The 25,066-nt window shown below is 42.5% G+C and overlaps 1 protein-coding gene across 14 annotated transcripts in view; it reads left to right on the forward strand.

Moving 5' to 3' along the window:
* mark3a (MAP/microtubule affinity-regulating kinase 3a) overlaps positions 1-25,066 on the forward strand; it is a 42,708-nt gene that overhangs the window by 8,524 nt on the left and 9,118 nt on the right. For 9 of the 14 annotated variants that reach the window (XR_002917882.2, XR_002918053.2, XM_024298102.2 and 6 more), the window contains exons 4-14: positions 7,577-7,625; positions 10,004-10,069; positions 13,121-13,191; positions 13,749-13,805; positions 16,504-16,740; positions 16,910-17,050; positions 19,183-19,282; positions 21,640-21,752; positions 22,027-22,174; positions 22,687-22,904; positions 23,846-23,949. Coding sequence is in view for 11 of the 14 variants with exons in the window: in XM_024298102.2 (XP_024153870.1) it covers positions 7,577-7,625; positions 10,004-10,069; positions 13,121-13,191; positions 13,749-13,805; positions 16,504-16,740; positions 16,910-17,050; positions 19,183-19,282; positions 21,640-21,752; positions 22,027-22,174; positions 22,687-22,904; positions 23,846-23,949 (1,304 nt within the window). In the remaining 3 variants the exon portion in view is untranslated. The remainder of the gene's footprint in view (positions 1-7,576; positions 7,626-10,003; positions 10,070-13,120; positions 13,192-13,748; positions 13,806-16,503; positions 16,741-16,909; positions 17,051-19,182; positions 19,283-21,639; positions 21,753-22,026; positions 22,175-22,686; positions 22,905-23,845; positions 23,950-25,066) is intronic. The other 5 variants (XR_002918220.2, XM_024298752.2, XM_024258805.2 and 2 more) reach the window with 1 other exon arrangement.

Below are 25,066 nucleotides of genomic sequence, written 5' to 3' on the forward strand. Positions count from 1 at the left end.
ATTCTTTTTTTCTCTCCTGCTGTACTGTCCCGCTGTGGCAAAAATAATTGACTTGTTCATGAGGTGCAGCATATTAAGTAATAATGATTGTAAATAGCAGGAACAGAATGTCTTCCTCCTGCTGCCTCTGCAGAGAATGGATTACTTTAAGTGTTTTTGCAGATCCACTTCTATTCTTATTTCAAACATCTTTGTTCCTTACATTAACCATTGCATTGTGGGTCTTTTTGCATTGTCAAGAGTTTAGATATTCTCACCTTGTTTTGATGCTTTTGTTAACAATCTTTAAACTGATGATATATGGAGTGATTTTTGTCCCACTATATTGCAAGCTAAAGTCACAGTTTTGAGATCAACATTTTCTAAATTGCAAACAAAATGCAAAGTGTTAAGAAGATAAATCATAATTTACAAATAAAAATGTTTAATATTTGCTTTCAAAAACTTTTTTTTTGCTTTCAATATTTTTGCGTTTGCTGACTTTTTTTTGCGTGGAAAAAAATAATTGTGTTGCACACTTTTTTGCTTTCAAAAAATCTTCTTCTGTTGGCAGCACAAACGTTTTTAGTTGCGTAACTTTTGCTTGCTGTAAGGTGGCATTAAAATCCCTTCATAATGATAGAACAGAAAATCTGGTTTTCCGCTCCCTCTCGTTGGCTCTTTGTCATCAGTTTGCAGTGAGACGTTTATTTCTTTCGTTAAGTTACTCTGCCTTTAAAAAGCAGGTTTCAGTTTCAGCCCCTGCTGTGGGGGGTGGGCTGGTGTGAGTTTGGTCCGGCTGTCCTGGGGGAGTCTGGGCCGCGTGGTTCTGGTTGGTGGGGAGGACAGGAAGAGCCTGGACCAGCTGCAGCTGATGTTGACATTCAGATGCCCCTGCTGCTCACCTCCTCTCTCCTCTCAGCAGCTAGCTAGTGGTTTTCCATCAGTTTTTCCAAAGCTCCATTGATTTGTGGCCATTGTTTGTGGGAGGTTTGGGCCCTTTGGCGCTGGCTGTGACCCGGCGCTGACAGAAAAACACTGAGTCATGACGGAGAGGGAAAAACGCCGGGCTTTTGTTGTTGAACCTCGTTGTTTTTAGGTTACGGTTTGTCACCATGAAGGAGACTAAACTCTGTTCAAATGATGGTTTCTTCAGTCTCACTGGAGTTTAGATTTCCTTTCATGCTTATTTTAAGGAATGGGAGCCAAAGGAAAAGTGCTTTGAAGCTGTGAAGTTCTTCGGATTCAGAAACGTGAACATGTTTCTGCTGTTATCACCTTTCCATAAATACACTCCTTCCAGCTGCTTCTATTTTAGTCGACGACTCTTCATCTTAATTTTATTAAAAAAAAACAGGCTTGTAATGACTATTAATTGTGCATCATATTCAAGGGTGTTTTTTTTAAGTCAAACCTCACAATATATGGGGGGGGGGCTCATAAACTTGTGGTAATTTGTCCATTTCTATTCATTTCGCCTCATGAATCTTCAGACTGTTTCCAGTCAGTTTGTTAAAACCATCTAGAATCCTTTTAGGAAACTCTCAGATTCAAGTTCGAGGTTTAAAGATCTGCATCCTCGTTATCCAGGAGAAACATCTGGCCTGTGACCTGTAACAGGACCGACAGGGACGGGGGGATATGTTTGTGTGTGTTCATTTACCAGGGGTGTCCACACTCTAGGCCTCGAGGGCCAGTGTCCTGCATGTTTTCCAACTAACCTGCCATTGGAACCTCCTTATCGGCTGAATGATCCAGGTGATCAGATGAGACAGGATTTCTGGAGAACCAGCAGGAGACTGGGCCTCGAGGCCTGGAGTTTGACACACACCTGGATTTCTCCATGTCTGCGTTCATGAGATCATTTCAAAGTCGTTTTTTTATTGTTTTTTTTTTTTAATACAGCGATCTTTAACATCCACTGCAGATCCGGTGTCAGATGGCGGCGCTTTCAGCGGTACTTCTGTGACCCAGTTTGATGACTTGCTGTCCTACATTAGTCAGAGGAAGGAAAAAATAAAAACAAGAATAACAACATCTCCATGCAAATAAGATCATCATCAGGACTTGAAGTTTTGCTGCTCATCCCAGTAGTTTCATGAAGCTACTGGGATGAGCAGCCAATCCTTGAATGAACTTTGTCTCCTGGATGAGAACCTTCAACGTGATCCTTGTTAGTGAACCTGCTGCTTTATTCAAGCAGTGAGCATTAAATGCAGAGTGGAGGTGAGAGGCCGTCCTGGTTCTGAATTAGATGTTTATGTTGCATTCTCCTGGCAGGACTAAATAACCTCCAGATGGAGGATCAAGCTAAATAAAACTTGAATCCAGCGCGCTGACCCAGTTATGTCTCAGGATTCCCCTGCCTTCATGCTCCAACATCAGCCAGTGGAAGCTCCTCCAGAGAAACGTCTGCAGCGGATCCGAACTTTAAGTCACTTTCTGGTTTAGCAACAGCAGGAGAACTTTTACATTGCTGTGGAGTTGCACTGTGATTAGATAAAACGCTTCTTTAAATGCGCTTTCCTCATTTGGTAACTGAATATATTGCATCCAAAACTAACAGTTTCAGATCTTAAAGTCCCATTACGATCATATTTTGATCTATTTTCAATCACCCATAACTGAAAGGCATCTGTTTACACTCCCCCACTAGCTTACAGCCCCTCACCCCCCCAACTTAACATTAGCAGTGCTACACAAACAGAGCTATCTGGCTGTACGGTTCTGATCTAGATTCCAGCTCAGACCAGGCAAACAAAGACGTTCATGGATCTATTTGTCTGTAAGTGGATGATCAGAATAGAGAGGAGCAGGGAGACTTTGGTCCTATGATTGTCGCTTCTGCATCACAAATAAAACATGTTCAAAGTTGGTCTTTAAAGAGACTGTAGATGTTTACTTCTGAAGAATTTCTGTAGAGGTAACTGGTTGGTCCAAAGATGGGATTAAAGGCCACCTTAAAGTAGAGAACAGATGCATTTTAATCTGAATATATTTCTGGATGTTTAAGCAGTTCAGCCTTCAGCATGTGGGTCAAAGTCAGCCGTGCACAATGGCAGACGTATGATGTGCACTGTGGTCCTGCATCAATATTCATGTTCCAGTATTTTATTTTTATTCATTGATCAAATATCCTTTTTGTAATGTAGCAGAGCTATTTTTAGACAAGTGTTCCTGTCAGAATAAGCTCTTTCTAACAGCTGATCAGAGCTGCTTCCTATTATGGACCTGAGTAGCTTTCAGACTCCTAACTGTAACACTTTTACTCCACTAAACTCTCTTAGAGTATCGTGAGTGAAAGTGATTGACACACAGACGTCACAGACAGCCGCTGTCCTCCCGCCCTCTTCCTCTTCCTCGCTGTCTGCAGACTTCCTGCTCCTGTTTTTCATATCTTGACCTGAAGCTTTCGCTGACGAATCGGTTCAACCGTTTTCATTCGAATGCTTTACAACACAAATACATCAGCCGGTTTGTTTCTGCCATCATATGAGAATACAGAATAAAAAAAACATTTTCTTTCTCACAAACTAGAAAATAAACTCAAACAAGCTGCAGAAATGTTCTCACTCTTCCAGACGGCAGTGGAACTTTAATTCACTTCAGGATCACAGAAAGGCGAGCGCTGCAGCTGAGGAACCTGAACGAACGCTGAAGCAGAACATGTCGACCACCAGTGGATGTAAACATGCGACTGTCTGGAAACAGACCTGAACTGTTCCTGAATCAGGGCCATAAAAGGCTCTGATCAAAGTGTGACCCCCCCCTACCAACACTGACCTTCAGACTTACTTTCTTCTCCTTTCCCCATTGCACGTGTCAAAGTCAAGGCCCGGGGGCCGGATCCGGCCCTCCAGGTAATTCTATCCGGCCCTCCAGATTATTTTATTTTATTGGTATTAATGACCCGATGTTATCTTGTGCTCAGTTATAACTTGTATAAGTTTTACAAAATATATTTTTATGGAGAGTAAAATATTGAAAGTTATTTAAGGTTTAAGTTGATTTATTCTGGAATAATATTTCTGCCTTTTTATTATTCATAATTATGTTTAAAAGTTACAGTTTAAAAATTGGCATTCTGTTAGCTTTTTGGACTATTTTGGCATTTACTAAGATTTTTTGGGGGAACTTGGAGTTTAGCTAATATTTCAGCTACATGCTAGCTGTTTTGGTTAACCAACATTTTTTTTTTGTTTTTAGGCTAATTTTGCATTTTGATAATATTTAAGCTGTCTATCAGCTTCAGCATTTTCAGTGGTCAAATTCAGCTTACACACTAGCATTATCACAGGTAATGTTATATATCTAGTTCATAATTATGGTAAAAAGTTACAGTTTTAAAAATGTAGTTTTAGAGTGTTCCATAAATGTTTATCCTGTTCGACCCGTGATCTAAGGTGTGTTTTGGATTTTGGGCCCCTGTGTGATTGAGTTTGACACTCCTGCCTTATTGGGTTCCATCTGATCAACTTTTACCAACCATGTGGCTCAGCAGGAACTTCAGGCTGGGACATGTGACCAATGATTCCATACTTCTATTAACTTGTGTAACGGAGTGCGTCATGCCAGCCAGGCGTGCAGAGTGTTGGTTAGAACGCGGCGCCCGCTGTGTGTTGCCATCTGTTTGCCCCTCTGGCTGATACCAGCTGAGCCGGCTGTGGGGCACAAGGGTCCTGTGGATTTGAGCGGGCCGTGGCGTCACTGGACCTCAGCGTCTGCGCCCTCATGATGACGTGGGATGGCTCCCTGCTCTGAGGCAGAGTTCAGATAAATGAAGAGATCCACTCTGAGTGAGTGAAGAAACTAGAGGCTAGTCTGCTGCTCCAAGTCAAAAGAACCCTCTGGATTTATGATGCTGATTTTAAAATAGTTAAATTGTGTACCTGTGAACCGTTTTCTAAAAAAATGGCCTGAAATCCTCTTGTGAGCTCTGCAGTCACACTTCCCTGTAGCAGAACACTGATCGTGCTGATAAATATGAGAGCTAGACACTGACAACGATTTATTGGCTCAAGATGTTCCAGCTGTGAGGAGATTCCAGTGTTGCCTGTAAACCCGGTGCTCCTGAACCGGACTGAGAAATGACTTCACTCTGTGATTGATGGACATCAAGGGTGTCAAACTCAATCGCACAAGCGGCCAAAATCTATAGCACACCTCAGGTCCAACAGGAGAAACATTTATTGAACACTCTAAAACTACATCTTTAAAACTGTAACTTTTAACATAATCATGAACTAGATGTATAGTATTACCTGAGATAATGCTAGTGTGAATGCTGGAAGCTGAATTTGACCGCTGAAGATGCTGAAATCAATAGCTAAAAATGCTTAAGCTGATAGCTGAAAACACTGACGCTGATAGCCATCTTAAATATTAGCTAATTGCCAAATTAGCCTAAAAAACTGAAAAAATGAAAAATTAAACCCAGGTTAGCCAAAACAGCTAGCTTGTAGCTGAAATATTAGCTAAATTCCAAAATAGCCTAAAAAAAATCTTAGTAAATGTTAAAATACTCCCAACAGCTAGCAGAATACCAATTTTTAAAACTTTAAAACCATGTTTTTCTTTTACATATCTATGAATAAAAGGCATCAATATTATTCCAGAATAAAATAAATTTAAAGCTGAACAAATTTCAATATTTTACTCTCCATAAAAATATATTTTGTCAAAATTATTCAAGTGAGAAATGAGCACAAGATAACACCGGGCCATTAATAACAATGAAATGAAATGAACTGGAGGGCCGGATCCGGCCCCCGGGCCTTGACTTTGGCACGTGATCTTCAACTTAACCAAATCAAACGTGTGGACATGCTTTGGTTTTCTTCGCTGGCTTTAAGAAGCTGCAGGACGTGGTTGAAGAGATCTCTAAAGGCCCGTTTCCTTCTGTCTTCTGAGGTTTTCTTACCAAACGGCTGGAGTTTTCCTGCCTCATCAAAGATCCGTTCCATTTAATGTTTGGTATGGAGGATGGCGCCTCTCAGTAATGAACGATCTCTTTGCTGCTTAAGCTTCTTCAGCTAAACGAATGCTGATGGGCCAGAGTTCCTGTGCCTACGTCAGGGTGACGGTGACGTATTGATTTGACTTTATTTTAGGGGGTGCAAATGTCAGGGTGGAGGGAATTTTAAAAGGGTTAAGCTGTGAAATCATTAACTAAAGTGTCTGACTCTAACATGAATTTGGATGACATTGAGTATTGAGCACATCTGCATATCTGGTAACCAAAGATTAGATTAGATTAGATTAGAAATGGTTATTTTCAAGCAATCACAGTAAGAAAAGGCTCAACAGAGGTTTACATCCATATGACATGTTTGACATGTCATCCATACGAAGACATGTCAAACAGAATAATTCGACATTAAGAGATAGAATGTTTGAAAGGGAGTGGGCGAAGGTGAACTTGTATATTTCCACCCTGGCTCTACCCTACCGTTCTATTTTATAAATGATCTTTTTCCGGTTCCTAACTTCTAATTAGATATTTATACCTTCCCAACACAGATACAGGTCATTAAGAATCCTTAAGGATCCAGAACTGGAGAAAAATGACAAATGTTGTACACTGTTTGTGGTTCCTCGCTACATCACGGTTCACCTTTTGTGGTCTCACTGTTTCACAGATATTGTTCTGTGTAATTTTTGCATGTTTTTAATCTTTTTCTTTATAAAAACAGCACTCTGTGTCCTGCAGACCTCGTCTCCTCCATATGTCCTGAATTGTAGGAGTTTAAACAAGAGAGAAAATTGTGAAAATATTGTCTGTCTGAAAAATGTATGATGTGTTCTATGAGGAGTTAAACATCCTCAAAACATTTGTAATTCTTCTATGCAGATTTCAGCTATTGCTGGTTATTTTTAGAAGAAAACTCCCACAATAAATGAGGGAACAGCGTACACTAGTCTAGTTCTACCTGGCTCTAAGGCCAAAAGTGTTTCACATGCACACACTGCCTTACACTGGAGCTAACCAGGAACCATCAGGAACAACGAGGTTTAAAATCATTCCTGCTGCTCTGAGACCAAACTGATTGAGCTGTAATCACTCTGTCATTAGTGAGCTCAGGTGGAGGGTCTTCTTAAGGATTCTGATACTGAGTTTCTCTGACATTGTTAGGTGCATGCTGCAGCAGCCGACTAACCACGCCTCCAAACCATCTGGGAACCCCTGAAGCTCTTTATCATTGAGTGGAAGAACACGCAGAGCTTCACTTTAGACTCGTTTGGGCAGACGGCTGAAAAAAACAACTTATTAAAGAATTAAACACAATCTCCACTGCCTGGTTCTAACAATAATGTTCATTTTTTTATGTGGTTCACCTTTGAGGGGATCTCCATAGCCAATCAGCTTTCCCTGATTCTCACCTCATTCTTTGGAAATGTTTGCTCTGCAGTGACTGTCTAACATGTTCAAATGTAAAACTTTGTGGAGAACTGGTCACAGTTCTGAGGCTGACCTGCAGTGACCTTGTTCCTGCTAATGTCTGGATGGAGGACATTAGAACAGGATTGTCCTGATGTTTGCTGAGGCTTCCTGCTAGTCTTACAATCAGAACTCACTTGTGCTTTCTCTCTTTTTCAGCTCTTCAGAGAAGTCAGAATAATGAAGATCTTGAATCATCCTAATATTGGTGAGTGAGATTTACTTTGAGCTTTTTATTTATTTATTTAGTTCCGAGAAGCCTTTTAGGATTCATCTGTTTTCTCAGTTAAAATAACAACAGAAGTAATGATCAATAATCTATGAAAATCACTCAGGAAACAGGGTTAAACTGTTTATTAACTGAACTCAAAAACAGCCTAAAAAATCCTAATAAATGCCTAAATCCCAATTTTTAAAACTAACTTTTTAACATAATTGTGAATAATAAAAAGGCAGGAATATTATTCCAGAATAAATCAACTTAAACCTTAAATAACCGACCGTGACTTTGACACGTGGTTTAGAGGGTATCAACATTAACCTCTAAGAATTCCTAAAATTAATTTTAATCCACCAAATTTGTTCATCAAGTAGCCACGTGCTAATACAATCCTGTGTGATCTGAAGTAGATGAATCCTACATTTAAAGCTGTCGCTCATGGTTTATTTAAAATACCGTATTTTCTGGACTACAAGCCGCTACTTTTGTCCTAGGTTTTGAACCATGCGGCTTATACAAAGGTGCGGCTATTGTGTGGATTTTTCTTCCACTGTTAGGGGAGCTCTAACTGGAAATAGAATCAAAAACAAGAAAAAAAATCTATGTAAATCAGAATAGCCAACGCTACTTTTTTTTTAGCAGATAGAACACTCATGACTAATTATTAGCTGGTAATTATTTTCAAATCCTCGCTTCTTCATCACGGAAATCCCGCAAAGAAGTTTGTGTGGTTCACATTTTAAGTAGAAGGCCATGGAGCTTGATGTCTAGGAAGGAAACCGCACTGCTCTACACAAGCTTAGCATCAATTCATCTATGCTGAGACGCTGGAGACGGCAGGTACAGACATGTTTCTCTACATGCAGTAAATATAACATTTTTCAACATAGATATCTGCGGCTTATAGCCCAGTGCGGCTTGTATTTCTTTTTTTTTTTCCCTTTTTTCTAAATCAAGCAGATGCGGCTTATATACAGGTGAGGCTTATAGTCATTCTGCATTTCATCTTCCCTCACAAATGAACTGGTTTGCACTTCTGCTGGTTTTTGTCCTTCAAACTCTAGAGATGAGCTCCTGTGAAGAAAGCAGGACATGGTTGTAGGTTACAGATGCTGCACAGACATTTTCTCTTTGACATTAGAGACTAAACACCATCATGTTCCAGAAGTCCTGAATGCAGAACTGAAAGAAAAACGGCCTGATCTCAGCACCTCATGGGTTTGTTTTTGATTTAAAACCCGAGCTGAACTAAAACTGCCTTCTTTGTGAGTTTACTCAACATGGGAAACTCTGTTTCTGGGTTAGTTCTTTACTTTGAAGCTCTTACAGAGTTTTACTAAACAAACACAATGGGCAACATTTAATCTGATGTCCATCTGTGAGGTGGTTTTTAAATGAAAGCAGCTTTTTATGTCAGGCCTGTTTTATTTGAAGTTCTCTCTCTGCCCCCTGTAGTGTTCTGTAGAAATGTGTTCAACAGGAGACTTCAGGCCAATATCTCAAAAACTGTCACTCCAAACTCCACGGAACAATAGTTCTTTTTTCTGAATCTGTTCAGCGGCTCACATGAGCAGGATGTCTGAAGCAGTAAACACAATGACATTTAATGCACAACCAAAACTCTGGTTCTCTCCACATGTTTAAAAGAACATCTAGATTGAAGATAAAAATACTTAAGTATAAAATGTAAACTACAAAAAATCTAGAAATCTATATAAAGGCAGAAGATAGACATCAGTTTCAATGTCCGAAGCAGATATTGTACATGCTGGTATTTTTTCAAAGTTCTTGTTGGGTTGATTGCTGTGGGGAGAAAGCTGTCCTTCAGTCTGTCTGTGTGGGCTTCATTCAGCTAAAGGAAACGCTCACCAGCAACACAACTCCAGCTCAGCGTGTCGCAGAAACCACAGCTCCTGTGAGCTTGAACCAGAGAACCAGCATCCAGCTCCAGGCTGAGACTAGAACCAGACCGACCTGCCTGCAGAGCAAACGCTCAAAGCCGGAGCACCTTCAGTCATTGTGGTGTTCTTGATTGTTTAACTGGACATCCAGTCAAAAAGCTTTAGTTTTTGACAGACATGAGGCTGCGTTCTCTGATCATTTTTCTGTTATCCCTCATGAAGCTGTGAGAACCACACTTCTCCTCTCCACTCCTCTCATTCCTCTCTTTGTCCTCCATCCCACCTTTTCTATATTTAGCAGAGCAGCTCTAAGCTGCTCCTCAGTCTTTGATATCTCCTCCTGCTGCATTGAAGGTATTCTGGAGCGGCTGATGGAGCACAAACACCCCCACCAGCAGACACAGAAACCATCTGATCATGAATGACTGTTTCTGATGCGGTTCTTCTGTTGCTTCTCTCCTTCAGTCAAACTGTTTGAAGTGATCGAAACGGACCGGACGCTCTACCTGGTCATGGAGTATGCCAGCGGAGGTGAGACGACTTCTGCTGTTAGCTGGGACATGCATTTAGAAGGGCTGGGGTACTTCATGATGATTGGTTCTTTCCTGAAGCAAGGTTCATCTCAATCCAGACGGACAGGCTGAAAGTCAAACGATGTTTTTCTGAAAAGCCAAAGCCTCTCTGCACATGTTGAACCAAATCCAGATGGAGTTCAGGCCGAGCCTCCACACCAACACGGTCCACCACCAACCTGACAGATGATTTATGAAGGAGAAGGCTTCAAGCTGCATGTGTTTACTCTACATGAAAGTCCCGCTCCAATCATCTTCTGATCTTCTAAAGCCTTCGCAGTAGTCTTTCCATTATGATCACACCTAAATAAAAAACAAAACTGTTGTTATCTAGGACGGGTTTTCTGCAGAGCGGCAGGAGTTCATCAGAAAGTCACCTCTGGGTTGTGGGCGGGACTGTTGGCGTGGACTAAGCCCGCCCCCTGCCCATCGTCCCTGTTTGTACATGCTCCCTGCTAGCTTACAGTCCTCACACCCCCAAACCTAACAATAGTGATGCAGCAAAGATAGTCAGAGCTGTCCAATCGAACAGTTCTGATCCAGATTCCAGCCCAGATCAGGAAAACAAAGACGTTCATGGATCTATTAGTCTGTGAGTGGATGATCAGAATGGGGCGGAGCAGGAAGACTTTGGTCTCCCAGCATCTACATTGTTTTTCAAACAGCATTTTTTCATCTGTTTCTGATTCACAACAATTTGAATAAATTGTTTTGATCTTAATTTCCTTTAAATGTGTCCTCCCTCATGAGAGAATGCATCAAGAACATGTTTATGACACCAACACCATTTTCATTGGAGTGAGTCTTTAGGACCATGCATAGATTTCTTCAATAAACAGAAATATTTTCTGTGCCCATAATGCACTGCAGCTCAGTACCAAGGGATGAATGAAGACAAAAAGTTCTTCATGTGATTAGAGTGTTTGCTGCAGGCATTCTGCAGCCTAGAAACATGCTGATGAATTTAGTTCTGTCTTGGATGCTGCAGTGGTGGCTGAGCTTGTCATGCTCTGGTCCTAGGGGTGTAACGGATCACAAAACTGACGGTTTGGATCGTCTCATGGTTTTAGGACAGTGGATCTCGTTGTAGTTCTCTCCACAGGCTTCCTCCAGCTTCACTTTATCTGGAGCAGCACAGAGTCTTCTGAAGTCCTGCTCCAGCAGCTCATCTGAACACTGAACAGGTGTAAGAGGAAATGAACCGATGATGAAAACTAAGTCTCCATCATGCACTGGATCAGGATGATCCTAATGTTTGTCATGACCCGTCCACATGTGATCCAGCAGCATGTGCAGGCTGTGGGCTGTGTTCACAGCCTGAGGATGGAAGGAGTCCTCCTCTTCTCCACAGACATCTGCATTTTGATGTCATTGAAAGAGGCGGGTCTCAGCTAGGTCTGGTGTTTTGGATTTTTGTGGATTCTAGATGGTTCTGTCTTTAGCGGTGAGTCGGAGCAGCTGATGAATTGCTGCTCCTTCCACCTGTTCAGTGTTCAGATGAGCTGCTGGAGCAGGACTTCAGAAGTCTCTGTGCTGCTCCAGGTAAAGTGAAGCTGGAGGAAGCCTGATGAATTCCTGCTTCACTGGATTCATGTGGTACAGCTGCTGTCGTTCTCCACATTTCCAGAATTAGGACTGCCACGATTAGTCACCTAATCAAATATTAAAACAGTCGACGTCTAGTTTAAGATTCGATTAGTCGACTATTTTTATTACTTTATACAATATAGAGTCACAGTGTAGTAAAGTTGAAAGTTATTATGTCATTCTGTTAGCTGTTTGGACTATTTTGGTATTTATTAAGGTTTTTAGGCTATTTTGGAGTTTAGCTAATATTTCAGCTACATGGTAGCTGTTTTGGCTAATTTAGGATTTTTTTTGTTTTTAGGCTAATTTGGCATTTAGCTAATATTTTAGCTGGCTATCAGCTTCATTGTTTTCAGCTATCAGCTTCAGTGTTTTCAAATATCAGCTTCAGTGTTTTCAGATATCAGCTTCAGTGTTTTCAAATATCAGCTTCAGTGTTTTCAGATATCAGCTTCAGTGTTTTCAGCTATCAGCTTCAGTGTTTTCAGCTATCAGCTTCAGTGTTTTCAAATATCAGCTTCAGTGTTTTCAGCTATCAGCTTCAGTGTTTTCAGCTATCAGCTTCAGTGTTTTTAGCTATCAGCTTCAGTGTTTTCAGCTATCAGCTTCAGTGTTTTTAGCTATCAGCTTCAGTGTTTTCAACTATCAGCTTCAGTGTTTTTAGCTATCAGCTTCAGTGTTTTCAGCTACCAGCTTCAGTGTTTTCAGATATCAGCTTCAGTGTTTTCAGCTATCAGCTTCAGTGTTTTCAGCTATCAACTTCAGTGTTTTCAGATATCAGCTTCAGTGTTTTTAGCTATCAATTTCAGCATCTTCAGCTAATGTCACTGGTATCTGCAGCTGCCAAATTCAGCTTACAGCATTCACTATTGTGAAATTTTAGTTAGTTTAATGGTTAAGTTTTGTCCTTTACATCCAGTTTGCGTATGACCAGATTAGTCGACACATCTGAAAAAATAAGCAGTGACTAGTCGACTATTAAAATGATCGTTCGTGGCAGCACTATTGAGAACTCGGGAAGGGAAGTTTTTTCAGTGCAGTGTTCACTGTCTGTTTTTGGCATTAGCATGGTTACGCACACATGCTGGCACACCGGCCTGCAGAGTTCAGTCAGCACAGGAGCAGCTGCAGTCACGTTTGTGGTAGCAGCGCTGTGTTTCTGCAGAGGAAAGGATGTTCTGCTGCAGCTCAGCAGCAGCTTTGTGCCTTCAGGAGAGGCTCAGTATGTAGGAAGTAACACCAAGATCTCCTTCAATATGGGGAAGCGTTGCCCTGGAACCATGCAGATGGGAGGCAGTGAACGCCAGCTGCACCCAAAGTTATTTTTACGAGTTGTGATTCATCAGTTTGAGTTTCCTGCTCATTCCTCCGTGCTTTTCCTCCACTTTTTCACTCTTTCTCTCGTCCTCTTTATGTTTTGCAGGAGAGGTGTTTGACTACCTGGTTGCACATGGAAGAATGAAGGAAAAGGAGGCCAGAGCTAAATTTAGACAGGTACCAAGCCGTCGTCCCCCCGCAGTGTTCTGGTTTCACACCTCTGCTGCTGTCTCTGGCCGGTCTCTCTGGACAGCAGCGTCTGTGCCGTCAAAACGGGAGGAAAAACGTCTGAACAGACGACCTTCCTCATCACCGCTGTCCCACACAGCCCCTCCAGTGTTCTGATACAAACCCCTCGTCGGGTGAGAGAAGCTGATTCAAACTGGTCTGGAGAGACAGATGGTCACAAACCTCTGTCCATCGTCACATCAGCAGACCTCTGCAGATTACTGCTCCATTTCTTCAGATGACACGAAAGCATCCATATAGCAGCCTGACAGAAACATCTACTGAAGGCTGAAACAGTCTCTCTTGAAATGTTTTCCTAAAGGAAACAGGAACCTGTTGCATCAAGAAGTGCTGCTGCACAGAGTAACCTTTTTTCTGTGTTTGGCTCCACCTTTACTGCATCTTCCTGCCCGAGTCGACCACATCTGATCCTCCACCACATCCTCTCACGTCTTCTAACCCTGAGAAACGGCAGCAGTCACTGAGCTGAAGTCTTCTTTTTTCAGATCGTGTCAGCAGTGCAGTACTGCCACCAGAAGCACATCGTCCACAGAGACCTCAAGGTGAGTTCACAGAAGCTGCTCAGACCTTCAGCAGACCCAACCTCCACTCACACAGGAGTCTGGGACTCTCCGGTTAGCAGCTGAATGCATGTGAAAGTAGAAAACGCCTCCATCTTTGAGGTGAGCTACTGAGTCAGTCAGAGAGGACTGAAGCCCCGCCCCCGTTCCAGAGCACAGCCAGTGACATGGTCTCCTGAACCCTCACGTGTCACCGCACGATTCAGGACACGGAACACCTCACTTCAGACACTCGTTTCTGCTTTGATTAACGTCAGCTTTAAACTGAGCATCAGCGCTCCTCTCTGTCTCTGCTGAGAGCAGCCTCCATGTTTAATGAGGGAGGGGCGTGTCTGGAACCGTGGGGTGTGTCTACCTGTCAGGTGTGGGAGTCCTTTAATCCTCTGGAGAATTTCAACCTTCCAGTTAGAAAAACTGACCTCACTTGTTTACTTTCCAGCTAAAAGCTTCAGTGTCAGTGAGCGGCAGTTCAGTTAAATCAGGGATTTCTAAACTTTATACCAAGAAGGCCAGATTAGCTGAGATGAAAATAACTTGGAGTCAACCATTCAGCCTGACAGTCTTTAAACTAGTTTAGAAACATTATGCAAATCAAGTTACTCTACACAAAAAACAAATGCATCCAAATATGTTTTTACTAGGGCAAGGAATCGATAAAAAAACTTAATCTGGAAGAAATGAATCGTGATTAATCAACTTTTTTTTTCTTTTTTTTTCGGAGTTGCATCAGGGGTGTCAAACTTAATCGCAGAGGGCCAAAATCCAAAACACACTTTAGGTCGCGGGCCGAACAGGATCAACATTTATTGAACACTCTGAAACAACATTTTTAGAACTTTAGAACTGTAACTTTTTAACATGGTTATGAACTAAATATATATGAAAAAGCTGAAGTTGGTAGCTGAAAATCCTAAAGCTGATTGCTGAAATCACTGAAGCAAATGGCTGAAAATGCTGAAGCAAACCGTCAGCTAAAATATTAGCTAAACTCCAAAATAGCCAAACAAATCTTAGTAAATGCCAAAATAGTCCAAAAAACTAGTAGAATGGCAATTTTAAACTTTAAAACTGTAACTTTTTAACATAATCATGAATAATAAAAAGGCAGGAATATTATTCCAGAATAAATAAACTTAAACCTTCATCAGGCTGTTAATAACAATAAAATAAAATTACCTGCCGGGCCAGATCCAGCCCCCAGGCCTTGACTTTGACACGTTAGTTACAGCATTTGCCAGCCACTTATTATGTGCAAATAATGATAATAGGAAATTACATGCAAAATTGTACATTTAGAATGTTTATTTTTAACCCTTTAGAACCCGGGGTCTAAAACTCAATTTTTTTCTCTATTTGATTTTTTTTCTGTATTGTTACTTTGAAAGACGACCTGCTGCTTATTTGGTATCATTTTAATCCGTACAACCTCATCCATGTGACACTACCTTTATTTTGTAATTGCTCCATGTTATATTCAAACACTAGACATAAAATCATGCAAAAACAGACTTTCCTTCTGTAAAAATGTGATTTATTTAGCTGTGGAAACCCCAAAAATGTTTATCGAACTGTTTTTTCAACATGGAATGAAAGTTTTAGGTGTAATTTAATAAAAAACTGCAAGAATACGATTTTTTAACAAACCAATCAACATGTTTTGGAATGAAAATACAAAAAAATCCAAGCTAAAGTCACACCAGGCAGCACAAAAAATAAGAATTTCTCTCCTAAGAGAACTGCTTTCTGTTTGCCATTTTTTCTGGAATTCTGTTTTTTTCTTTTTTTTGCAGCTTTTCCTTTTGTTTCATAAATTTTCTTTATTGTGTTTGTAAAAAATAATAAAACACATTTTTGGGAGAAGTTTGATCCAGCTGGATTTCAGTTCGGCTCGGCTGGAATCTGCTCACAGGTGGGGGCATGTCTGTCTTCTCTGAACTGCTCGGCTCCCGCGACATCAGTGGGCGGGATTTCTTCAATTTTTAGACAATGCTGGTACTCGTTCTTGTGGAAAATGTATGTAGGTCTCCATCCCAAAATAGATTAATGGTCGATTTCAAAACTTTTTTTTTTTTCAAATTTTCTTTTGTTTTTTTTTTTTCTTATTTTTAAGTTTTAATGTATTTCTTATTTCAAGATATATTTATTTTTATTTTTATTTTTTTTCTCATTGTTAAAACATGTTTTTCCTAATTAAAAAAAAAACAAACATTTTCATATTGTTTTCAAAATGTCAAGACAATCTTTGTTTCCTTTTGTTTATTCATTTACAATGTCTGTTTTTGATATTTTCGATCTGTTTTTTTCATTCACTTCAGGCTGATCCTGCTTTGACCCCGTAGCAGTGGCTATCACTGTCCACTTTTTTTCTTTTTCTATCTACAATTTACATTGTAGAAGTGGACTAGACAGTGTTACAGAAGGGTCGCCCAACAGTGGTGCCACAGCTTATAACCTTTCAACACCAGAGGCGTCGCCGGCGATGCTTAAACACAAAATCTTTAACGTACTGAGAAAAGCTGCTAGAATTATATTGATTGTGTTTACAATTAAAAAGTTACAGCTGCAGACGATTTACTTTAACTTAAAAATAGCTTTTTAATGGTCAGTCTGATATCAGAGTGTTGTTTGTTTTTTCCTGGAAAGACTTCCAGCTCCTGACGTAACCCGTGTGTGTCTGCAGGCTGAGAACCTCCTCCTGGACGCAGACATGAACATAAAGATTGCAGATTTTGGTTTCAGCAACGAGTTCACTCTGGGCAACAAGCTGGACACGTTCTGCGGCTCGCCGCCGTACGCAGCGCCTGAACTTTTCCAGGGCAAGAAGTACGACGGGCCGGAGGTGGACGTGTGGAGTCTGGGGGTCATCCTGTACACGCTGGTCAGCGGCTCGCTGCCCTTCGACGGACAGAACCTGAAGGTGAGACGTGCCCGGCAGCTGGCCGTCTTTTGAAGGCGTTAAACCTTCACAGAGCTCACGCTCAACCCTGTAGCTGTTGTCATCGTCACGTTTGATTAACACCGTCGACCAACGCTGCGCGGATCCTCCGGTTCACGTCAGACGCTAACGCTGCTGCTGTGCTGTGCAGGAGCTGCGGGAGCGCGTCCTCAGAGGGAAGTACCGCATCCCTTTCTACATGTCCACTGACTGCGAGAACCTCCTCAAACGCTTCCTGGTGCTCAACCCAGCCAAGCGGGGTACTCTCGAGGTGAGGGAGGACACCGAGAACGTAAATATTTTTCTTAGTTCTTAACCCCCCCATCTCATCTTCATCATCAAAGAGTGCCCTTCATCCTCCTCCTCCTCCCCCACTGCTCATGCACATCCCTGCTGATGCTTCATCCGCCACCGTCCAGTCTTCACTTTCTGCTTTCTGACATTAAAATATGATTTAAACTCTTTAGTCTTAGGCTTTCATTCAGAGATATAAAACTAAACACACAGAAGGTATAAATATAAGCAAATTGTTGTATTTTAAGAGCGATGAATGGCTGCAGCTTCATGAGATGTGTCTCACATACGCTAGTTTTTTACTGAAACAATGAGATCCTGATGGTAAAGTTCCTCTTTGTTGCTGGACCTCCATCATCAGTGGGGTTCAGTTCTGCTGCTGCATCAGTATCTGCGTTTCCAGTAACTCTAAAATTGCGCAAATTGAATTTTTGATAAATTCTCTTAATGGCAACACCACAATTTAAAAAAACTCCCCACAGTTTTTGTGATTAGATGAGGTGGTTTTTGAGGCAAAAATTGAAATAGAGCATTTTTACCAAAACCGCAAAGGATACATGTTTTTCAAATGAAATGTTCTTCTATGAAGTGTCTGTCCTGAGCTTTGCACAGCGGGCGCCACGAGAGACTCCACAGCGTCACAACTCAGTATAAGTTGCGTATCAGACAGAACCATACAGGTCCTCCGTAAAATCACTAACCAAGAAATCATAATTGCTTCATCTGCAGCTGCACTTCTGCAGCCTGCAGCCTGAGACGCAGACGTCTGCTTTGAGGATGAGTACGAGTGCCGTGACAGAAATCTTGTCGTGTTTTCAAACAGAAAAGGATCCAGCTGCACACTTGTTAGAATGTGTTTTTTTTTTCTATCGCTGAACAGGTTTTACACGTGCACCTGAGACAGTCGATGGACTAGCTGTGAAGCACGTGCTCGGGGCGCCACACTGCTGTGACGTCACCCAAATGCAACCTTTTAGGGAATGAAATTTAAAAAATACTTGTTCTCATCCATCGCCATGTTTTTAATGACTTATCGCGTGAGTTGGATGGTGTTTGTTTGCATAACTACGATTTGGCTCCAGATCCACATGTGTCTCTTTTATCTCTCCATGGTGGCTCTTTGGTCAAACATAAAATAAGTCATGGAGATGCTGACCCAGACATGTCGACCGTCCTGATAATGTCTGACTAACCAAAACTACCTAAAGAAAACAAATAAACAAAGCCTGTAAACTAAGACTACCAAGATCCAACCCCAAACTAAAATAACAAAACCCAACAGAGTAAGACTGCTGAGGAAAAAGAGGGGAAAAAGAACAAAAAATAAATAAATAAAAGAAAATAGCAATTTTTTAAATAACGATTACTTAATCAGCATTTATTTAATTTAGTTTAGTTAAATGTATAAACTGATGTCTGAGGTTCACATAGACGATAAACTATGTAGGTTTTTACATCCTGTTGACCTGAAGACGTCTTGTTTGATCAACTCTACCTCCAAAATGCAAGCAAAAGTTTGGTAAAAAGTTTGATCTTTTAGGATCTTTTAAAAGCACATATTATCTTATGCTGCACAACATTGGTTACTAGCTGTTCTGAGCTGCACTGAGATGATTCTGTTTGGTACAGAGTGTCTTTTATTTTGAAAAAAAAAACATTTTAAGAGATGCTAGGTTCTCTTCATATTTTTGCTTTTGTTTGTGCCAAAAAATAGACAACATTGATATTTATTATTAAAAAAAGGTAATGAATGCAAATCCAAATTTCTTAAAGGCTAAAGTAAGACTTTCTAGGTTTTGATCAGTAAAAATGAGCTCAAATGGCTCTTTCGTTGTTAATGGTTTTCGACTTCCCTAGAATTTCGATGAAATTGTGCACATATGTGTATTGGAATAGCAGCTAATGATGGCCCGGTGTGTCAATAATGGGGAACTGGGTCGGGTCGACCATTATTGAAACGCCACAGCTGACCGGTCAGCAGCATGTGGAAGTGAAGCGGCTCACCCACAAAAACACATCCCAGAGTTTCCTCATGTTTAAATGTCAAATGCATGGAAGATCAACTCATTCACCTGAGAAACATCTGTGATCGGGGGGTCTGAGGTTCTGACGGTTTCCTTTGATTTGCAGCAAATCATGAAGGATCGATGGATCAACGCTGGATTTGAGGAGGATGAGCTGAAGCCTTACACTGAACCCGAACTGGACATCACCGACCAGAAGAGAATAGGTGGGAAATCCTCCTCCATCTGTTCAGGTTCTTCTAGAACACGCCTTCTTCTGCGTCACTCACATGTGAAAGCTGCAGCTTCTGCCCTGAGGACGAAGATCCGTGAATGTTTTTAGCATTATTATTATTTCAGTCTGAGGAGCTCCAAAAGCAGAGATGAAACATGATGATGAATAAATGAACAGGAGCGCTGCAGCGGCAGCATCCAAGCGGAGGAAAAACAGAGGAGGCCTTTCCATCTACGGGGGAGGGAGGGGGGGGTTGTATAACAGCAGCTGTGGTTTTCTGTACAGCACACATGGTGGGGGGAGCTCCAGGTCAACCAGCAGAGAAGAGGAGGAGAGCATGTGGGCCCATGATGCAAATGTGGTTTTCAAACTTTTAACAAACCATTTATTTAACCAGCTGTGTCCCTGGGGTCACGGGGTCGCCGGAGCCTGTCCCAGCTACTGTTGGGCAGAAGCGGGGATCCAGGACAGGTCACCAGTCTGTCACAGGGATTTACAAACTAAGAGACCTTCTTTGACTCATGACCGTCTCACGCACACTAGTCCATCACAGCCGTGACCTCGTGTCATGTTATCCTGTCGCTGTAACTCCCTGCTGTTTTTGAACATTCCCTCTTATTCCTACAGAGAGAACCTCTCCAAAAAATGTAGTTCTAAATAGATCCTTTTCACGTGATTGACACAGAGTGACTTCCAGTTTCTATAATATGTCTTTGGTTTAGAACAACAAAGCTGACAGCTAGTCAGAGTTAGATGAAGGTTACAGGAACTTCATTGAATGCTGCTGGTTTGATTATGAATTCAGATTTTCCATCCATCCATCTTCTTGTCCGCTTCGTCCCTTTCGGGGTCGCGGGGGTGCGGGAACCTATCCCGGCTACTGAAGGGCGAAGGCGGGGTACACCCTGGACAGGTCTCCAGTCTGTCACAGGGCCTCAATCACACACCCATCCACCCTCACATTCACACCTAGGGACAATTTAGAGTCACCAATTAACCTATGAAGCATGTTTTTGGATGGTGGGAGGAAGCCGGAGTCCCCGGTGAAAACCCACGCATGCACGGGGAGAACATGCAAACTCCACACAGAAAGGTCCCAGCCGGGATTCGAACCGGGGCCTTCTCGCTGTGAGGCAAGAGCGCTAACCACTGCGCCACCGTGCAGCCCGAATTCAGATTTTCTTCTTCTAATTGATGCTAATGCTAACGCTAGCCTTATGATGAGACGTAGATCTGCAGAAGATCTTTTCTGTCCAGTTAAAGTTGATTACATTTCTGAGTTCACAAAATCACTAAAACAGAGATAAAGTCAGACAATTTCAACGTGTCTGACAATAAAGAAAAACTAATAACTGTTATTTTCTGATGTAGCTCCTTGTTGGTGTTGATCATAACCGTGTCTGATCCTGCAGGATAATAAAGGGAAACAAGGAGAAAAATAATGGATTTTTATTTAAAAGCATTCCTATTTTTTACAATTATCCAATAAAAAACCCCCAAAACAACAAATACGTCTTATTATAACAACTAAATTTAGCATTGGGTGCAGTTAAAACACAGACAGTAATGTTTCCTGACTTCATCTATTAAATGTGGCCAACATGAATTTCCATCAGTTTTTGTGCTCGATCACATTTAAAACACGTGTGAATAATATCAGTCAAATAGAACCTGCTAGAGTAATATCTGCTCAAATATCGATATTTTCTATAATTTCAATAGAGCATCCAATATTGAATATTATTCAAGCATCAAGTAGTATTTAGATTTGTGAACGATCTAAGACAGGAAATGAAATTACAGTTCAGCAGGACATTTATAGAATAAATATTGTACATTTTTCTGTTGAAATCGGTAATGTTACCTTTTATTATCTATATAAAGTTGTGTTAAACAGCGTTCAGCTGTCAGCTTTGCCTTTCTAAACCTAAATACTGGAAGTGACTATTCGCATTTTCGGTCCTGTCGCCATTTTGTCTGACGTCACCGTGAAAAGGGTCTAAATATTCAGAAATGTCCGACTGCGTTTGGATTGAGACGCTTTTCTCCTTCACAATCTACTGGAATTATCGTGTTAATGGTTATAAAGTTACAGTACGTTAAAGATTTTGTGTTTAAGGTTTTTCTGAAAACAATCTGATTAAAGAATATTTAACGAGTCACTTTTCAAAAAAAAGGTCAAACTGTCTGTGGCGCTAAAATCTCAGAAGGACATTTTACTGACAGTCGTATGAAACTGAGAGCAGCGCTCCAAAAATGTTCTGTATCATTTGACACTGCTTCATAGCGTCTGCTGGTCATCTAGACACGCTCTTATTTTGAAACTTTTCTGCTGGTGTGCTGTTGCAGATGTGATGGTGGGGATGGGCTACAAGTTAGAAGATATCCAGGAATCTCTGGGCAAGATGAAGTACGACCAGTTCACAGCCACCTACCTGCTGCTGGGCAGGAAGGCCTCTGAGGTAGGACATCTGGCCTCCCCCCGCTGCCTGCGCTGGAACCAGGACAGCTCAGAAATGCACCACACAATGTTCAGGCCAGATCCAAAAGCATCACAATGCCTTTTATGTGCTGTCATAATATTTACTGCTGCTGTGTATGTTAGCTTTTTGTGTCTGAGCTGATGTCTCATTAAAGAGACGGCGTTCAGCTCGCACATGATCACAGTCACACTCCTTATATAGCGTGCTGTAGGTCTGGAGGAGCTCTCTGACTCCCGGTGTGTTTGGTCCTCAGCTGGAGCCCAGCGAGTCGGCCTCCAGCAGTAACGCGTCTTTGGCCAAGCCCAGACCCAGCAGCGAGCTCAACGGCCAGTCCCCCTCCCACCTCAAAGTCCAGAGAAGTGTTTCCTCCAACCACAAACAGAGACGATACAGCGAGCAAGGTGAGCCGGCCCGCCGCCGTCACCTCCGACATCATCTGTAAGAGAAAGGTCACAAAAGGAGAGGACGCTGCTGTGTCAATGTTCAGTCATTTGAGATCGATCAGTTCATTTCATCATGTATCACAAGTTCTTCTCTCTTTAGTTAGAGCAGGGGTCCCCAAACTACCGCCCGTCGGCCAGATCCGGCCCACCTCCACATTTGGCCCGGAACAATAACAGAGACACATGATTGTTTTACCCCCAATCTGGCTTTGGGATTGTTTGTTTGCTAAGACAGCTAGTGTTTTGCTAACAGAAAACACTGTTGGCATCAATCGCAGACAAAACGGCTACCAGAAAACACTTTTTCTGTTAGCCTATAAATCGACCCCGGCGCCACATCAGTGATGAAAATGTGGCCCTCACAAGAAAGAGTTCGGGGACCCCTGAGTGAGAGCATGTCTCTAGTGTGTTGCTGTTCCTCTGGCGCTCCTGCGTTCCTCATTCATCCGTTTGCTCCTCTCTGCCTGCAGTTGGTCAGAACGTCCCTCAGGGGATGGCCCATCCAAAGAGGAGTCAGACCACCTCAGGGGACAGCAACGCCAAGGAGGAGGTCGCCGGCCAGCTCCAGAAGCCCAGCACCCCCGGCAGCCGCGGCGCTCCCCCCTCCAGCCCTCTACTGGGCAACGCCAACAACCCCAACAAGGCAGACATCCCTGACCGCAGGAAAGGGGGCACCACCGGCCCCGCTGTGAGTACCGCCAGCCCGGCTGACGAGGTTTCCAGCCGTCTGAGACGGCCCCGCCCCGTCCATCCTGGAACCTCATCTTTGTCCCACTTTTACACAAGAGCTGTCAGGAAGTCCTTCCATGCTGTGGCCAGATGGAGAGAAGGCTTTTAGACCACTCCTTATCTTATTGGGCTGATCTGTTCAAAAGAATGTGTGGAGAGATAAATGTCTGAATCCTTTCAAGCCTGTCAGAAAGCTTTCTGGTGGAGGAAGTCAAGGTTCCTGGGGGGGTCTTCAAAAGTCATTGAATTTATGAATTTGGAAATAGCATCTAAAAAAGTCATGAATTTTGATATGAGTCTTAAAAATTGTTCTGCTTGAAACTGTTCTGTTTCACGTTTCATGTCAAAAATACAAATTTCAACTAGATTATTTTGATTAAATGATGTAAGTAAACAAGTGGAAAACCAAACACTAAATGTCCACCGCTGGTTTGAAAAAAGGAAGTAAAAGAAGAGCTTAAAAGTTCATGGCACAGACCACAAACCTGATACGAAGCTACAGTTCAGACCAGAAATTGTGAATAAATGAATTAAATGGGAAATAGACTGTTAAAGTGGTCTTAATTTTGTAGATGTATGGCCTTAAAAAGGTCTTAAAAGTCTTAAGTTCAACTTGAAGAATCTTCTAGGAACCCTGGAAGTGAGGAGGAACAGGACAGCGACCGTCTGGTTCTCTGTCAGTGGATGTAACAGCTGGATGTTGGCGTCCCTGCAGACAGTCATTCCTCAGTGTGTCTGAAGGTTGTTGAGCAGACTGGAGGTGGAGAGCTGCAGCAAATGCATCCCTGTTCCCATCTGTGTTTGTGCAGACACATCAGTGTTCCATGATCCAGTTTGGTTTCTCTCTGCTTTAGCGGTTTATGGTTCTGGTTTGAATGAAGATGTTTCGTCTCTCCACAGAGTAACTCGGCGTCAGCAGGTATGACCCGCAGGAACACGTATGTGTGCAGCGACAGGAACAACACGGACCGCCTCTCCGTCATCCCCAACGGGAAGGAGAACAGGTGAGAGTGTGGGCGTGGCCACCGAGGCGTGTGGCGTCTCCGTTCTTCTGTCACTCCTCTTCTCTGGCGGTTTCTCTCTTCTGGTTTGTGTTCTTGGTCTTCTTTTCCTCCTCTGCTGTGGCATGACCAGCATGACTGAGATGGCTTGTGTCACTAGCCCCTCCTCTGCCTTTGCGGCTGGCGCGTTCGGCGCCTCGTCCGGTTCGGTCCGTCTGAGGTATCAAACCGTCGACCCTTTGCAGTCTTGCCAGGCAGGCTGGGCCGGGCTGCCCCGCTCCTCCTACGCTCTGGACTCCTGCTCGCCCAAGTAAGACAGCAGGTCCTCCAACCCCGTCTGCCCGCTCTCATTTCTTTGGCTCCTCACTAACATCCAGCCCCTCCGTAACCCCGCCTCCCACGCTTCCTCCAGCAGAGATGTGGTGACGGTCTGAAATCTGCGCTCTCGTGAGCCCAACGCTCTAAGAAGACACAACCTGACCTGCCATATTTGACCCCCAGGTTACAGTAGTGAAGTGTGAGTCGGTCTGCAATCAGTCTGTTAGCTTCTACCCTCACTAGTATACATAGTCTTTCAGAGTTGAACCTTTTAATTACTTTTAAGGTGAACGTTGCCGTCAGCATTCAGAGATTGTAGAGCTCAGACCTGCTGAAGGTGTTTTCTGTCCAGCTTAACAGAGATGTCTTTGCTTTTCCTTCACTTGTCAGCCACTGATGATCTCTGTGTGAACACATGGCAAAGAACTGACTCTCAATCCTCTGGAGATGTTAGCGGCTGAAAAGAAGATTGGTAGCATCTTTCAGTAATCCCAGTACCTTTGAACAGTTGAGAGATTGTCCCCGTCTCCATCCTGGAAACAACAACCACATTAGAAGATGGTCTCAGATAGCAGAGGAAGTCTTCTCTGACCCCGCTGCTGGGTGGTAGGACACCAGCGCCAGTTTAGGCCTTTTAAATATCAGTGTCTGCCTGCGTTTGGGTCAAACTGAGCTCTGATTTCAGACACAAAGCAGAAGAACCAGAACAGAAAAATGTGGATCCACACAGCAGAACCCAGCTGCTTTTCCTGTGCCACGCTATTTTTCCGTCTTTCTTCTGTCACAAACCAGAAGGATGTCC

The sequence above is a fragment of the Oryzias melastigma genome, linkage group LG22 (assembly GCF_002922805.2).
Source record: "Oryzias melastigma strain HK-1 linkage group LG22, ASM292280v2, whole genome shotgun sequence".
NCBI classification, from domain to species: Eukaryota; Metazoa; Chordata; class Actinopteri; order Beloniformes; family Adrianichthyidae; genus Oryzias; species Oryzias melastigma.